General features: G+C 40.2%; 1 protein-coding gene across 1 annotated transcript; it reads left to right on the top strand.

Moving 5' to 3' along the window:
• Positions 1-4,383: 4,383 nt before the first annotated feature.
• tlx1 (T cell leukemia homeobox 1) lies at positions 4,384-10,452 on the top strand. The gene is made up of 3 exons (XM_049601291.1): positions 4,384-4,862; positions 6,352-6,589; positions 9,511-10,452. The coding sequence occupies exons 1-3, from the start codon at positions 4,409-4,411 to the stop codon at positions 9,719-9,721; spliced, it is 903 nt and encodes a 300-aa protein (XP_049457248.1). The 5' UTR covers positions 4,384-4,408; the 3' UTR covers positions 9,722-10,452.
• Positions 10,453-14,208: the final 3,756 nt, after the last annotated feature.

Here is a 14,208-nt window from a genome sequence, read left to right as displayed (position 1 = left end):
GTGGCAATCAGAGTCTGTGTGTGTGTGTGTGTGTGTGTGTGTGTGTGTGTGTGTGTGTGTGTGTGTGTGTGTGTGAGAGAGAGAGAGAGAGAGAGAGAGATGAGCTGCAGGTGTGTGTGCAACTGACCATGTTACCGGGTTGCTGCAGGCTGATTAGCTGGCTGCTGAGTTTTAAACTCTACCTGATGCCAACCTTCACTCCTCTCACTCTCCCATTCCCAACCTGTCTGCGGCCTGTGTGTAATGTATTCTGTGATAGTGATCTTTTGTGTGTTACAATAGCATTCTGTGAACTAGGACATCTTTGTGTAGAAGCTATTAGCAACTTTGGTTCTTGCGTAAAGGTTAATTGCAACTTGGATTAAGAAAGTGAGCTTAGTTGATTATAACATTTGTAAATATTGTAAATAGCCCACTTAATCCAGTAGCAGCACTAGAAGTAGGAGGGAGAAGCCATTTTAGTTGACCATCCTTTTTTCTCCTGTTTTTCAGTTAGGAGTTAGGTTAGCTTTAATGTCTTTTGTTTCCACATTTATTTCCTTGCAGGTAAGGTAGGGATCTTGGTTTAGTTGTTTTGTTTATTATTTTGGCATTGCTCTCCTCCGAAGACAAAAATAAAACTGCTACTTTGAACTTTGACATTGCTGACCTTCTTGGGAGTGGGACAAGATGGGGAACTGAATTGTGTGTGGCCCAGGTTCCCTTAGGACTGGGTCATAACACCTCTTTGAGGTAATTGTGTGCCTTTTGTCATTGTGTCTCATTAAGGTAATTTTGTGTCTCTTTGAGGTAATTGTGTCTCTTTTGGTCATTCTGTGTCACTTGGTAGTCATTTTGTGTCTTTGTGGATGATTTGCCAATTTTTGTACTTATTTAGTGTCTCTTAGCAGTTCTATTGCATCTCTTTGTGGTCTTTTTGAATCTCTTCCTGGTAAGAACATGTTAATTTGTGATACATTTTGCAAGTGAAGGCCAGGGCCCCCTAACACTTTGGGCCCCTGGGTCTGTTCCTGTGGGCCTGTTCAATAATCCATCCAGAGGTGTAGGTCTGGGGGGAAAAGGGGGACTGAGTATACAGGGCTGTCATGTGAGGAGGGACCACAAAATACTAAAATGAATATCTGTGGATGCTGTGAGGAGGCATCCATTGAGAATGTCTATGTACAAGGTCAGTGGTGCAAGATGGTTTAAAGGGGCCCCAGTGCACAATAGACAACTAGTAACTTACTATGGGCCTAAAGCTGTTATATAATATCGTCACATGATCAAACAGGAACTGGACACTGGATAACACCATCATCACATATATGACAAAAATAAGGGATAGTTCATTTAAGTGTTTTTTTATAGTTTCTGGAGAGTAGGCATACATTTTATAACATATTTTATTATGGATTGCTACTGCTATTTAACAAGAGCAAATAAGATCATGATGTGGATGGATTTGTTTTTTCAAAGGCACATACAGCAAATGGAGTTTTTCTTTGAGCACAGGCATATTTCTCAAGTGGCAATATAAATTACTCACAAGGGCCTGTTTTCGTCCCAGTATGTAGTTGGAGGACCCACTCTATCTCTTTGGGCCCCTTCAACCCGTGGGCCCCAGTGCGACCATCCTGCCTGTCTATATTTACGCCTCTGTATAGGGTCCAGAATTTTGTGCTATGCCCCTGAGTCCATCCATGTATAAGTCAGTCATTTGTTGTCAAAAGCAATAAAAAAAAGGAATACACCACCCTGAAGAGAGATTCAGGAAGCAAGAAGTACAAAAAACTGAACAGATCCCACTTTAATATGTTGAACCTGGAAAAACCTGTAAATGTGAGCATGATGATAGCACACTGTGGAAGCTGTTACCAGGGGTTTATTCAAACGTGAGGCAGACATGTTAAACTGCCCTCAGATTAATAAATATAATTATTAAAAGGCTCCGGTGGCATGGCACCAGAGTTTAGACTGAGTCTCTGATGGACCGTGGCAGCTTCAGCCACTGGGATTCTCCGGCCTGTGGAGTGTGCGCTGTTTGAAGAGAGGAAAGATCAATACGTGTCTCCTTTTGAAGTGAGATTTTTTCCAAACCCCACAAGGACATTTGATCCGCTTAGATGAAAATGACCGCTCGATAACTGAGTTTGAAAAGATGCCACAGTTATTGTCAGGCGCATTGGACCCGCCACAACCTGTGAATACATCACACATCCATGCCAACGCTGTCGCAGACTTTCACTTGCAAATCTGAATAAAAACGTTAATTCTAACAAATATTTCGGCATTAAATAATAGCAATATCAGTTATGTCCTTTGGTTTGTTTGGACGAAAATACTGAATCGGATCTTTAGAGTATCACTCCACTAACACACTTCCTTTTTTCAAAATATTTGTTTTGAGAAAAACTCACTGAATCTGTGCGCCACAGATAAAACAGCATATGCTGTTATGGCGCACAGATTCAGTGAGTTTTTATGTTCCATGTAAACTCTGTTACCAGGTAAACAGCAGCTGCATAAGTCCACTAGATTTCATCTCAGTAATTTAGCCGCTTTGTCCAGTCCCTAATGTTCATTATTGGTCCACATTTAAAGGAAAAGGTGAGCCTCGATGCGCGGATAGGCTACCGCGTGCATTAAAATTTGATGACGGTCAATTGGCCAATGAGAGCTGCTCAAAACGTATCAAATATTAATACCTTAATGCCCCGTGTTAAGTAATTAAGTCCCAGTGGCTTTTAGAAAGAGAGAAAATCGATGAGCCACATGGTTACATTTTTCATTTAATTGTTGCGGAGTTGGTATGATTGTGCGTGGAACAGCACCGGCACCATATCGTTAATAGGAAAAGCGCTGTAAACGCCGCTCGTTATTTATGATCTACGATTAAACCAAGTTACAGCCATTTATTATGGCGCAATGGATATCCCCCTAATTTAAACCCGCTGCATATTCAGAGATCATTCCGGATTCATTAATAATTTTTAATGAATGTAGCCTAATGCCAAATAATGGCCTATCGTTTATTTGTATTATTAAAATGTCACTTTGGGGTTTCGGCTGCTTTTAGTCCTGGAGAGATGGCATGAAAAAATATTGCAGCTCCGTTTTGTTCCCACAGAACAAATGCATCCGTGTTTGTAGCAATGTCATCACTCTGAACATGAATTAATAATGGCGCCAGCTTCATAACAATAAATGAGTGGCCTGCATTAAATATCAATCATTTTTTAGTGATTTATACTACTGTAGAATTTGAGCCCATTAGGTTAGTTTATTAAGGCTCCCACAAAAATCTGCAGAATGGGTCAAAACAGACATGGTTGCATGTTTTTATTTTTGCTTTTTAAGGATAAACAGACGAGTGTTGTGAAGGTTTTATTGAATCAATGGTCTGTGTTTGCTTCAGGTGAATAATCTCAATAACACCACTTCTGTGTGACGTTTAGAAGCTTTCCATATAGACGGAAACGGTCTCCTCGTTGTGCATAACTCCAAAGCTCCCTGTCTTATCAGAGCCACAAAACACTACAATGTAACTAACACAGCTATAATAACTGTACAAAATATTAGAGGAAACCATGAATGACATGCAGATGCAGGAAAAAACGACTCAAAATAGAAGAAAAATAAATGTTCGATCACAAGACACCGAGTAGTTGCATCTTTGACTATAAGCCCTATGACGTCTAATGCGTAGATAGGCTGTTTGATTAGTAATTCTTTTTCCCAACAAAATTAATTCGCAATAGAATCGGTTAAGCAAATTGTGAGCTGCAATAGGCTAATGAAGAGCACAGTGATAAACAAATTATCTGTCAGTACTAGAAATCATGAAATTTATTAAGAAATAAAAGTTCGCAAAAAAATAAAATAGGCTGTATATTCTCAATGGGAGAACAAGCAGTGACAGGAGAAAAGTGAAACGCATCAGCGGAACGGACGGAAACGCACGTTTACTTTTGGTGCTATACCGCTTTAGACTAAAATAAAGTCCTGTGAACATTAGCTCGCCGGTGTGCGTGCGCGCGCTCGCCCACATGAAGAGTGTGAAGCAGATAAATCTTGCATAGTTGTGTTATTGATCTTGTCCAGCTGTTAATCGGTGTTTTATGAAGTGTGCCATAAAGCCTCCATAGTGCTCCCACGGTCTTTAGCCAATCGAGTTTCCAGGCCTAAAATTGGGTCTTAATCTCTCGCTGTCTATTTGGCAGTTTGATTGATATCCGCGCGCGGCAAAGAAGGTGGGCGGGGGGGAACAAACAGTCCAGCCTCGCTCTCCTGCATGCACACACAGCCAGATGCACTAGATAACGACTGGAGCTCGAGCAGAAGAAGCCCAGACGTAAAGAATCCAGGGGAGCGGCGCGTGGAGCAACCTCTGTTCCTCGCGCCGGAGCTGGGGGCCCGCGCGGAGGCCATGGATCACATAGGGATTCTGGGTGCGCATCTGCAGCAGCACACGCACGTGGAGCCCATCAGCTTCGGCATCGATCAGATCCTCAGTAACGTGGAGCAGAGCTGCATGCTGGGCGCGCGGATGCACGAGCCGGACTACGGACACGGGGCCTACAACAGCGTCGCGAGCAGCGGCATGAACGGTGGCGGCTATACGTACGGTAACAGCGGATATAACAGCACCAGCAGCTCGTGCGGAATGGCTTCCCTCGGCGGGGCTTATCACATGAACATGGGCGTGAATGCCAACGGGACTAACGTGAGTTCCGCCGGGGTCATCCGTGTCCCCGCGCACCGGCCTCTGAGCTGCGGGAACTCCTCCGTGCCGCCGGTGAGCGGGAACATCAACAACCTGACCGCCCTGACGTTCCCCTGGATGGAGAGCAACCGACGCTACACCAAAGACAGGTTCACAGGTAGGCCTATAACACAATACAATACAATACAATACAAAACAATACAGTACAATAAGGTAATAGAATTGAAAAGAGAAGAATAGAACATAATATAACATAATAAAATTGAATAGGATAGATTATTATATAATAGAATAGAATAAAATAACAATAGAATAGAATAGATTGGGCATAAGGAAACAGTATACACTAGTGTATTTTTAGAAGACACAAAAAAAATAGATACTACAATTGAGCCATCAACTGTTCGTTGTAGCCTATGTTATTTCACCTCAGCAGATATAAGTGATATAATATATATAAAGCCTAAAGAATTTAATTTGCCTGCTTAACGAGTGAACCAGTAATTAATTACTGGCGATTATTCAGTCAGTAATTATTAGTGGTCAACCAAGATGCCTGATCAAATGAGAACTAAGACAGCCCAGTCACCTTTAAAAAAATATATCGTTTAAAATATGAATATAAAAAAAATTAACACTAACGAAGTAGAAATGGAAAAAATACAGGAATTTATTTACCAGGCTTTAAATAGCTAACCATTTTCAATACAAACAAGAATCAACTTTTTACAATACACAGAAACAGAGCAGAAAATACCTTGCTGTAGCCTATGCTTTACTGAAGTTGGTATGTATGTTCAGAATTGATGAATAATGATGGGAGTTCAATATGATACAATGAGCATCTAAAACCCAATTAAACCATGTTACTGTAAGAAAAATATAAATATGTTATAATTATATAGTCTATAAAGAAAAGCCCAGAAAATGTTTTTGGTTATGAGTTCAATTAACAAAAATCCAAATATGAATATATACATTTTACATAGATAATTTCATAATTGGATACATCGAAAAATCAAGTTCTCCAAAAGGTTCTTTGCTTATATCATGTAAGAAACGAATGTGTAAATAAATAGCACACACATACACACCTACACACACACACAGACTGAAAACAGTGAACTATCCAGTGTGACTCTTGCGTTTTCAAATTAAAGGCCAAGACAAAGACAATAACAAAAGACAGTATGAACACCATGTTTAACCCTTTAACATCAAATACGGACGCCTCTGTTTCTGTCCTGTTCTGTCCTGTCCTCTACTGCGCTACTCTGCTGTGTCCTGTACTGTCCTGTCTTGTACTGTCCTGTCTTGTACTGTCCTGTCTTGTACTGTCCTGTCGTCCTGCCCTCCTGTCCTCCCCTAACCTGACCTATACTATCCCTTTTGCTATCCTCTCCTTTCCTGTCCTGACTTGCCCTGTCCTGTCCTCTCCTGTCCTTTCCTGACTTATACTGTCCTCTCCTTTCCTTCCCTTTCCTTTCCTATCCTGTCCTGTCCTGTCCTGACTTATACTCTCCCAACTTACCATCCTTTCCTGGCCTGTCTCTTCTGTCCTGATTTCGCTTATCTTTTCCTTTCTCATCTTGTCCTCCTGTCCTGACTTTTCCTTTCCTTTCCTCTTGCCCTTCTGTCCTGTCCAGTGTCCCTCTCACCCCTCACTGTAACACGTCGTGTAGGTCATCCCTACCAGAACAGGACGCCTCCCAAGAAGAAGAAGCCTCGGACGTCCTTCACCCGGCTGCAGATCTGTGAGCTGGAAAAGCGCTTCCACCGGCAGAAGTACCTGGCGTCTGCTGAGCGGGCCGCCCTCGCCAAAGCCCTGAAGATGACCGATGCTCAGGTCAAAACCTGGTTCCAAAACAGACGCACCAAATGGAGGTGAGTCATGCTTCATATGGCAAGAGCCTTTACCAATGCACTGTTTTTTTTAATACTTAAGAGCCACCAACCCCACCAGATCCTCAGCATTCTTTTTGGAGGCCTGTTTGGCTTCTAAGGGGTTGCCTGGTGTCCTCCAGTGGCTATGTAGAGCTCCAGCTGGTCCCTCTGGTCCATGCTATGTCATTATATAAAGATTTTATACTTAAAAGACATGGCTGTTTCCATCATAAGCCTCACTCCCACCACTTTGGCTATCTTGTTCTTTTGTGCCTTACCTGAAAGTTCATTGCACGTTTACACCAAGTCATAAGGGACTGTTCATTAGTCATGAGGGGCAAGGTGCAAAAAAAAAAAAAAAGAAGGGAGGGATGTCAAAACAAAAATTGAAGGACTCAGGAGGGATTTGTGTTTTTATTTTGGCTTAGGAAAGGGGCATAAAAACTTAAATGGTTTATTTTACTGCTAATTTTGTTTTGTTTTGTTTTGTTTTGTTTTAAAAAAAAAAAAGCCAATATGACATTATTTATTACAACCAGAAACCATAAAAACAGAAATTATCCTTGGATTTTCAAATTTCCGACAATCCATGGACATATCATGTGCAACAAATGCAAACAAACTAACAAAAAAAATCTCTGATCTCTGATCTTAAAATGGTGATATCATCAACATCACTTCATTAATGCCTCATTTAAAATTTGGCCAAAAATAAACCCGTTGCACAAACTAACCAGCATGCATGACAAGAGTGGAAAAACAGAGGCTTTTTTTAACTCCAGAATTTTATCTTCAACTTTTAACATTCAAACCTCAAAGCGCAAGTTTTAGAAATCTAATAACTAATTTATGGCGCAGGGAGGGTCATGCATTTTCCACCAGTCATTCAGGAAGGCTCAAGGAAAATTATTTGTAGCTTCGGGGAGGGTAAAAAAAAAAAAAGAATTAAAATAAAATTTAAAAAAAGAAGTTACACCCCAGCAACCCCCCTTCTCTGATAAATAAAAAACAATCCCTAACCAAAAAAAATGAGCCAGTTATAAAGTACAGCTGAAACTAATATAGTCTAATGCAACAGTCCTGCATAAATCCTCCTTCATGGTGGTTCTAATGTTCAGTGTGTGTTGAAACTGTTCAGAGAGCAGCTGATGTAACTTTCTGCTCACTGTGTTCGCTGCAGTTTGTGGTTCTGTTAAACTGTATTAGGGTTATACTGAGAGGGCTTTGCTTTTTAGTTTACCCATACTAATTTAAACTGGGTGGACAAAATAATAGCAACGCCTGCCATGAAGGTGGGATTTATTACAGGGGTGCATTAGCTGTATATTCACCCCAATAAGCTCACTTATCTAAAACATTTTTGGAAACAGCTTGCACTTAAATTTTTAGTTTAGTGCAATATTAAGTAATAAGTTTGGAGTACACCAGACATAAAATGAATGTGTCACATGACCCTTGACTGACAGGAATTTTATGTTAGTTTAATGTAACTTTTTTTGTTGTTGTTGGAGCATTGTATGTATTGTATTCTATAATGTATGAGTATAAAAACATTAGTTCACATTTTAACAACTTTTTTTTATTCAATCGAACTATGAAAATATATTTTAAGTGCACAGTGATAGTGTTGCTAATTGGGCTTGATTTAGTTAGGCTAAATAGGCTTTATAAACTGTTGTCAAATTAACTCAAAACCCTAAAATTGTAAACTTACCATAAACGATTATGTCAAGCTCACAATGGATGGTGTTTTGTGTTAAGAGAACATTATGTCATTCTGACAATATGGGGCATTTGTGTAGACTTTTTGTGTTATGGATGGTTTTGGGTTTACAGTGAGATAAACACTGACTGCGGTCTCATTTGCTGACTTGATATGAAGAGACTCCTGCCTCCATTTGCACCAGGAGACATAGAAAGCTTCCTTTACAGTGTCAGTCTTCAGTCAGAATAAAGCCTCAGAGGCAGAAATAAAACATCGTGGCTGTTTTTTTTTTAAGGAAAAAACCCGTATTCGTTGACTTTAACGGCATTTTCGGCAAATTATTTATCAAAAAGAAATATGGTAAAAGGGCGGGCAACATTTTTATAAAGCCTAGATGAAAAATGAAAAACCTTCTTGGATGTGTCATACAAATTCATTTAAAATCATAAAGGGATTCATCATAAATCTGTCTCGCGGTATCGAATAACATTTTCGTCAGTAATATAAAGAGTACAATATTATTTTGAAAAACAGTTTAACGCTTAAGTGGACAAGGCAGAAACTCAAAAACAGTCTTTGAAATATTGTCTCTGCGTCTGCGTTATTCAAAAATAATCCTTGTTTACATAAGAGGAAAGAAAATGTTATTGACAAACAAACTTATTTTACTTTTTTTTAAAAGGATCTGAGCGGCTAATTTCGTGTAAATATATATATATATATATATATATATATATATATATATATATATATATATAGCCTATACTATTCTCCTGAATTAATAGGTCTATCTAGTTAAGCTATTTGAATATTTTTAATAGCCTACTACAATTTTCACAATTATTTCGAAATGCATATTTTATAATGCCACGGCTTCTTTACCTTATTTTTTAGGACAATGATTAGATTTTGTAATAGGCTAATTTACCTACTGTAAAGACATTAGTATCATCATCATAATAATTAGTAGCAGTAGCAGTAGTAGTAGAATAACATTGGTATAATAACTGGATGCCGTGTCGTTCGATAGTTCAACCCAGGAAATCCACCTTTTAAATCAACTATTGTTGTTAGTTGATAAAACAATGGAGGACAGAAACACAGAATGCAGTAGTCTATATTGGAAAGGCTATATTAGGTTATGAAATTAGGATTATTGTATGCGTTTTGGTTGGATTAAGAACGTCTCCGCGGTGTTTTGTTGTCGCCGTTGCAGGCGGCAGACGGCGGAGGAGCGGGAGGCGGAGCGGCAGCAGGCCAACCGGATCCTCATGCAGCTGCAACAGGAGGCCTTCCAGAAAACCATCAACCAGCCGGTGACTCCGGACCCGTTATGCCTGCAAAACAGCTCTCTGTTCGCCCTGCAAAACCTACAGCCATGGACCGAGAACACCGCCAAGATCAGCAGCGTGTCGGCCTGCGAGTAGAGCCAACACACGGCCTCCAGCTGGGGATCTGCGCCGGTGTTGCACCGATACCGACTGACTGCTGGAGGGCAGAGACACGGGCTGTAGGCCGCTGAGGTGGTCCGAGCAGGGGAGATCAGGTCATCTCTCTGCTCTTATTATCACCCACCTTCTGTCAGACAGACTGTGGTGCTGCAGCTTGCAATAGATGGGGTCCCTCTGCACGGCTCTCATCTAATGGGGGTCTGATCCGGATCCTGCAGAGGTCTGGACTGAATTCCTGTTTCAGCCCTGCAGAGAGCAGATGGACATTTTGGAAATACCTCGGAGTCATCACGATGAACATTGTGCTACTTTAAGTGCAAGATGTCGATGAGAGGACCAGAGCAGACTGGTATCAGTGAGTTGTTGTATTATAGCTTACCTATAAGGGATTTGATGTTTCATAAACAGCATATTTTCATATTTGTGTAGATCTCTGCCATCACTGTCTGTCTGTTTCTGTATACGTGTTTCTCTGGCAATTTATGGACTGTTTACTCAACTGCAAAGTAACAGAGCACTTGTTTTAGCACCTTTCTATGCACTCATAATGTGACAAAATGAAAAGACTCCATGTGATGATTTAAGGCAACATTCACCATTTTATGATTTTGAGAGAAATGGGCCTAAAGGTCACCAAAGCTTCAGATTTTAAAAAATCACATTTATTGGTCACAGTATGACCACAGTTGACCACATTTCATATTTCCCTGGACTCTTATTTTTGTATAAACATTTTACTGTATTTTCTTATTTCTCTCTCACCACTGTGCTGAGGTGTGGAAGCAGGTCAGGTGTGTGTGTGTGTGTGTGTGTGTGTGTGTGTGTGTGTGTGTGTGTGTGTGTGTGCTCGCGCGCGCGCACGTGTAAAAGCTCTAAAACAGCCTAAATATTTTATTCATACTGATGACTATAATATATTTTGGACACTGAAATTCATTTTTCTTTCTGCAGAGATGAGAATACAAGTAAATTCAAAATCTATTTAGTATGAAGTGTAAATACATTTTTTATTCATGTTCATTTTCATGTCACGTATAGACAATATAGATTTTGTCACTTTGAGTAAATTTAAAGGCAGAAACTAGTTTCTTGTTCCCACAGTTATTTTTGAATCACTGATGTTGTGCAGTGTCTTGATCAGTCATAAATCACTATCAGGCACAAAACGTAATTATAAACATGAGACGTTATGTGTTAAAATAATAACAATAGGCAACATGTATCCAGTCTGGAAGAACCTCAGTTACAACACATGGCAGCTACGCATTCATAGGGAATAACAGCCATATGTGATAACAACCAATAAAAATAAAACCAAGGCTGCCCTACTGCATATACTCATATCTGATAACTTCATGTGGAAATATGGGAATATGTAGCAATAAAGATTCAGTGTGTAAGATTTAGGGGGAGTTAATGGCATCAAGCAGTGTGGACTGCAGATGAGTGTTCATCGTTAAGGAGGTTTTTCCTTAAAGCCACATTATCAACAGAGGTCTCTTACTCTCCAAAACACAAAGACCAGGTGATTTAAATCAGTAAACCACTGAATAAAACAGTGTCACGTTAAAAAGATCAGTTTTTTTTATGATGTTCTTGTCACAGAGGTGCTGCAAACTGGAGGTAGTCGACACCAAAACGCAAAAACGCGACTGTCCCTATCTAGAGCCGGTGTTTGGTTTGTCTGTTCTGGGCTACTGTAGAATCATGTAAAATAGAGGAAAAGAAGTCCGCACACCGAAAAAGCTCCAATGCAAATAAAATTTAATCACTTCATAGGATGGGTGAAGTTTCGGGCACAAGGCCCTTCCTCAGACAGAGTAAAACACAATATTGACTGATAAGACCAGAGCCTGAAACCTGCAATAAATCTTTTATAACACTTTATTGACATATATAACATATAACAGTTCAAATATGTAAATTGTGATGAGCAGCCAACCTGGTATTATTCCAGCACAGCTGGTTCTCATCCCTGTGAAAATGGAAGTGTATTTTGAAAAGACACAATGTATGTAACAAACATAATGCTGGCCTCACACCTGCAAATGCTTCACAATAAAAGCATGTTTCGAAAATGGAGGGATTCTCTCAACCGAAGTTATAAGGGGCTTTTAATTTGAAACAGTTACAGGAAGTGTTGAGTTTGAAATGACTGTGTGATGCATTAACTTTAACAAGGCAAACGGGAACAGATTAAAAGTAAAATAGAAAATTACAGAGGGATTAAGTAAAGGCCCATCTCTTATGTAGTCTGTTTCAAATGAAGCTGGTGCCCTTAGCAGTTGTGGTGAGTAAAAGCCCCGCCACTATTTTTAAATGTATTCCTATACGTCCTCCATTATGAAGAAATAACCTGCCTGAAGCTAATGGCAGTATTCACCAGGTTGCTGAGGTGCCATCATTTTGTGTTGTTGCCATACGGTTGTCTAGCACTGTGTTTCTATTGGTCAAAGTGACGGCTGTGACGGGAGCAAAAAATCAAACATGCTAGACTTTCTGTCAGGACTTAGTGAGGCGTCCAAGACATGGCATCAGTTGTCGTCTACTATGACACACTACACAAGATAACAGGGTGGATTATCATGTACGACACTCATTGTTGTCCACAATCCAAGCTGACAGCGTACAACACTACGTTGGGCTACAATCAGGCTGACTTTGTGCAGTGTGAACCTAGCATAAATTGACATAGAGTCCCGGAACATCAGCAACAGACACAAAAGGATACCTAGTGTATCATATAGATATGAAAGTCCACCGACAAAGTGGCAATATTTGATGAGTTGAGATGAGAACAGGTTGTCCAGCATATACTGGGAACAATGGAAAGAAAAGAGAATTGACGGACTTAAAGGGAAATTTTGGTTTATTTCAACCTGTCTCCTATCGTCCTAAATTTGTTTCAAGTCACTAGTGACATAGAAATAATAGTTAGCATGTTAGCCATTAGCCTAGATACAGCCGTAGCGTCAGACCTGTTAAAACGTAATTGAATGGGCATCCTTTCAAGTGCAAAGTTAGTCCACTAAACAAGCTTTTTCTCTACAAAGACCACCTCATATCGTTAGGATAAATGTCAGAGAACATATAGAAAACGACATGTAAACGTGTTGTCTTACCTTACCGGTGTGGTGCCATGTTTGTTGTTTACCATTTAGCTTAGGCTGCAACCGGTCCCATTCCTTGCAACAGAGGTATTCCTCTTCTGTGGGCATTAGGGCACAGCATTCACAGGTACACCACCAATCTCCAGAGCTAAAGCCTTCCAGCAGCCATTCCTCCTCTCTCGTCCTCTAACGTTACCTGTTGTGCCTCTCTCTCTCTCCTCCTCCGTTCTTCAATTTCAAGAAGGTAACGTTAGAGGACGACAGAGGAGGAATGGCTGCTCACACTTTGAATCATGTAAACCACACTTTGGGGTTTCAAGTGTTATCTCGTCCCATTTATCATAAACTGTTCTCCAGAGTGCAGATGGCTGAAAAAGTGCCATTTTGAAGTTGAAAAACCTTGAGGGAAAAATGTCAAGTAGTAGGTCGTTTCACTGAAGACTCAGCTCTCACATATGGTCCCAGAGGATTGTGCATGAAGGGTGGGTGCCCAAAGGAAATCTGCTGAAGATTTTTCAGTTTAGAATGTGACAAAGATTGGTTATTCAGATTCTTTTTTCAATACTGTACACAACACACTCTCGTGTTTTCTTTGTTCCTCTTTTACATAGACATCTCACAAAATGTGTATATTTTGATGCATATCTATAAACATTCTGTGATGAAAAAAATATGTAAATGTAATTTTGTCCAAGAGTTTTTGGGTGTGTGTTAGAGTCAGCAGTGTATGCTGATTCAGCTGTTTAGCAATGTGCGTGTGTTGGTGTATGTGCGTGGGTGCATGTGTGTGTGTATAGTGTGTGATGTGACATTCTCCAGGACTGCTCTCTAAAAGGTTGAAGAGGAATGTAAAGAAGAATTTCATCATCCACTCAGAAATATCTGCACTGAGCTGATGGAGCTGAGCTCCATTGAAACCTGATGGCATTCCTCTCTCTCACACACACACACACACACACACACACACACACACACACACACACACACACGACTTTACCCTGGGGAGAGAGCTGATAAAGATGAAGCCAGTTGAGAAAAATACACCACTCTGCACAGCACAAATGTTTGTTTTTTTGTTTTGTTTTCCAGCTTCCTTTGGGGCCCTTCACTTGAATAAAGAAAAATCCTTATTACAAGATTTTGTTTTTGGCTTTATTAGACAGGACAGACTTCAGTGTGAGGAGGGAGAGCAGAGGGATGACATGCAACAAAGGGCCACAGGCTGGAATCAATGCCTTTGTACATGGGATGCCCGCTATAACCACTGAGCTATTGGGCACCCTGAGTAAAGAGAAATTGTAATGTTCCATCATACAGTGATATTTTACAGCACATTATTCTTCCAACTGTGTT

The sequence above is a fragment of the Epinephelus fuscoguttatus genome, linkage group LG16 (assembly GCF_011397635.1).
Source record: "Epinephelus fuscoguttatus linkage group LG16, E.fuscoguttatus.final_Chr_v1".
NCBI classification, from domain to species: Eukaryota; Metazoa; Chordata; class Actinopteri; order Perciformes; family Serranidae; genus Epinephelus; species Epinephelus fuscoguttatus.
Note: the sequence above shows the minus strand (reverse complement) of the source record. Positions and strands in the feature narration are given on the sequence as shown.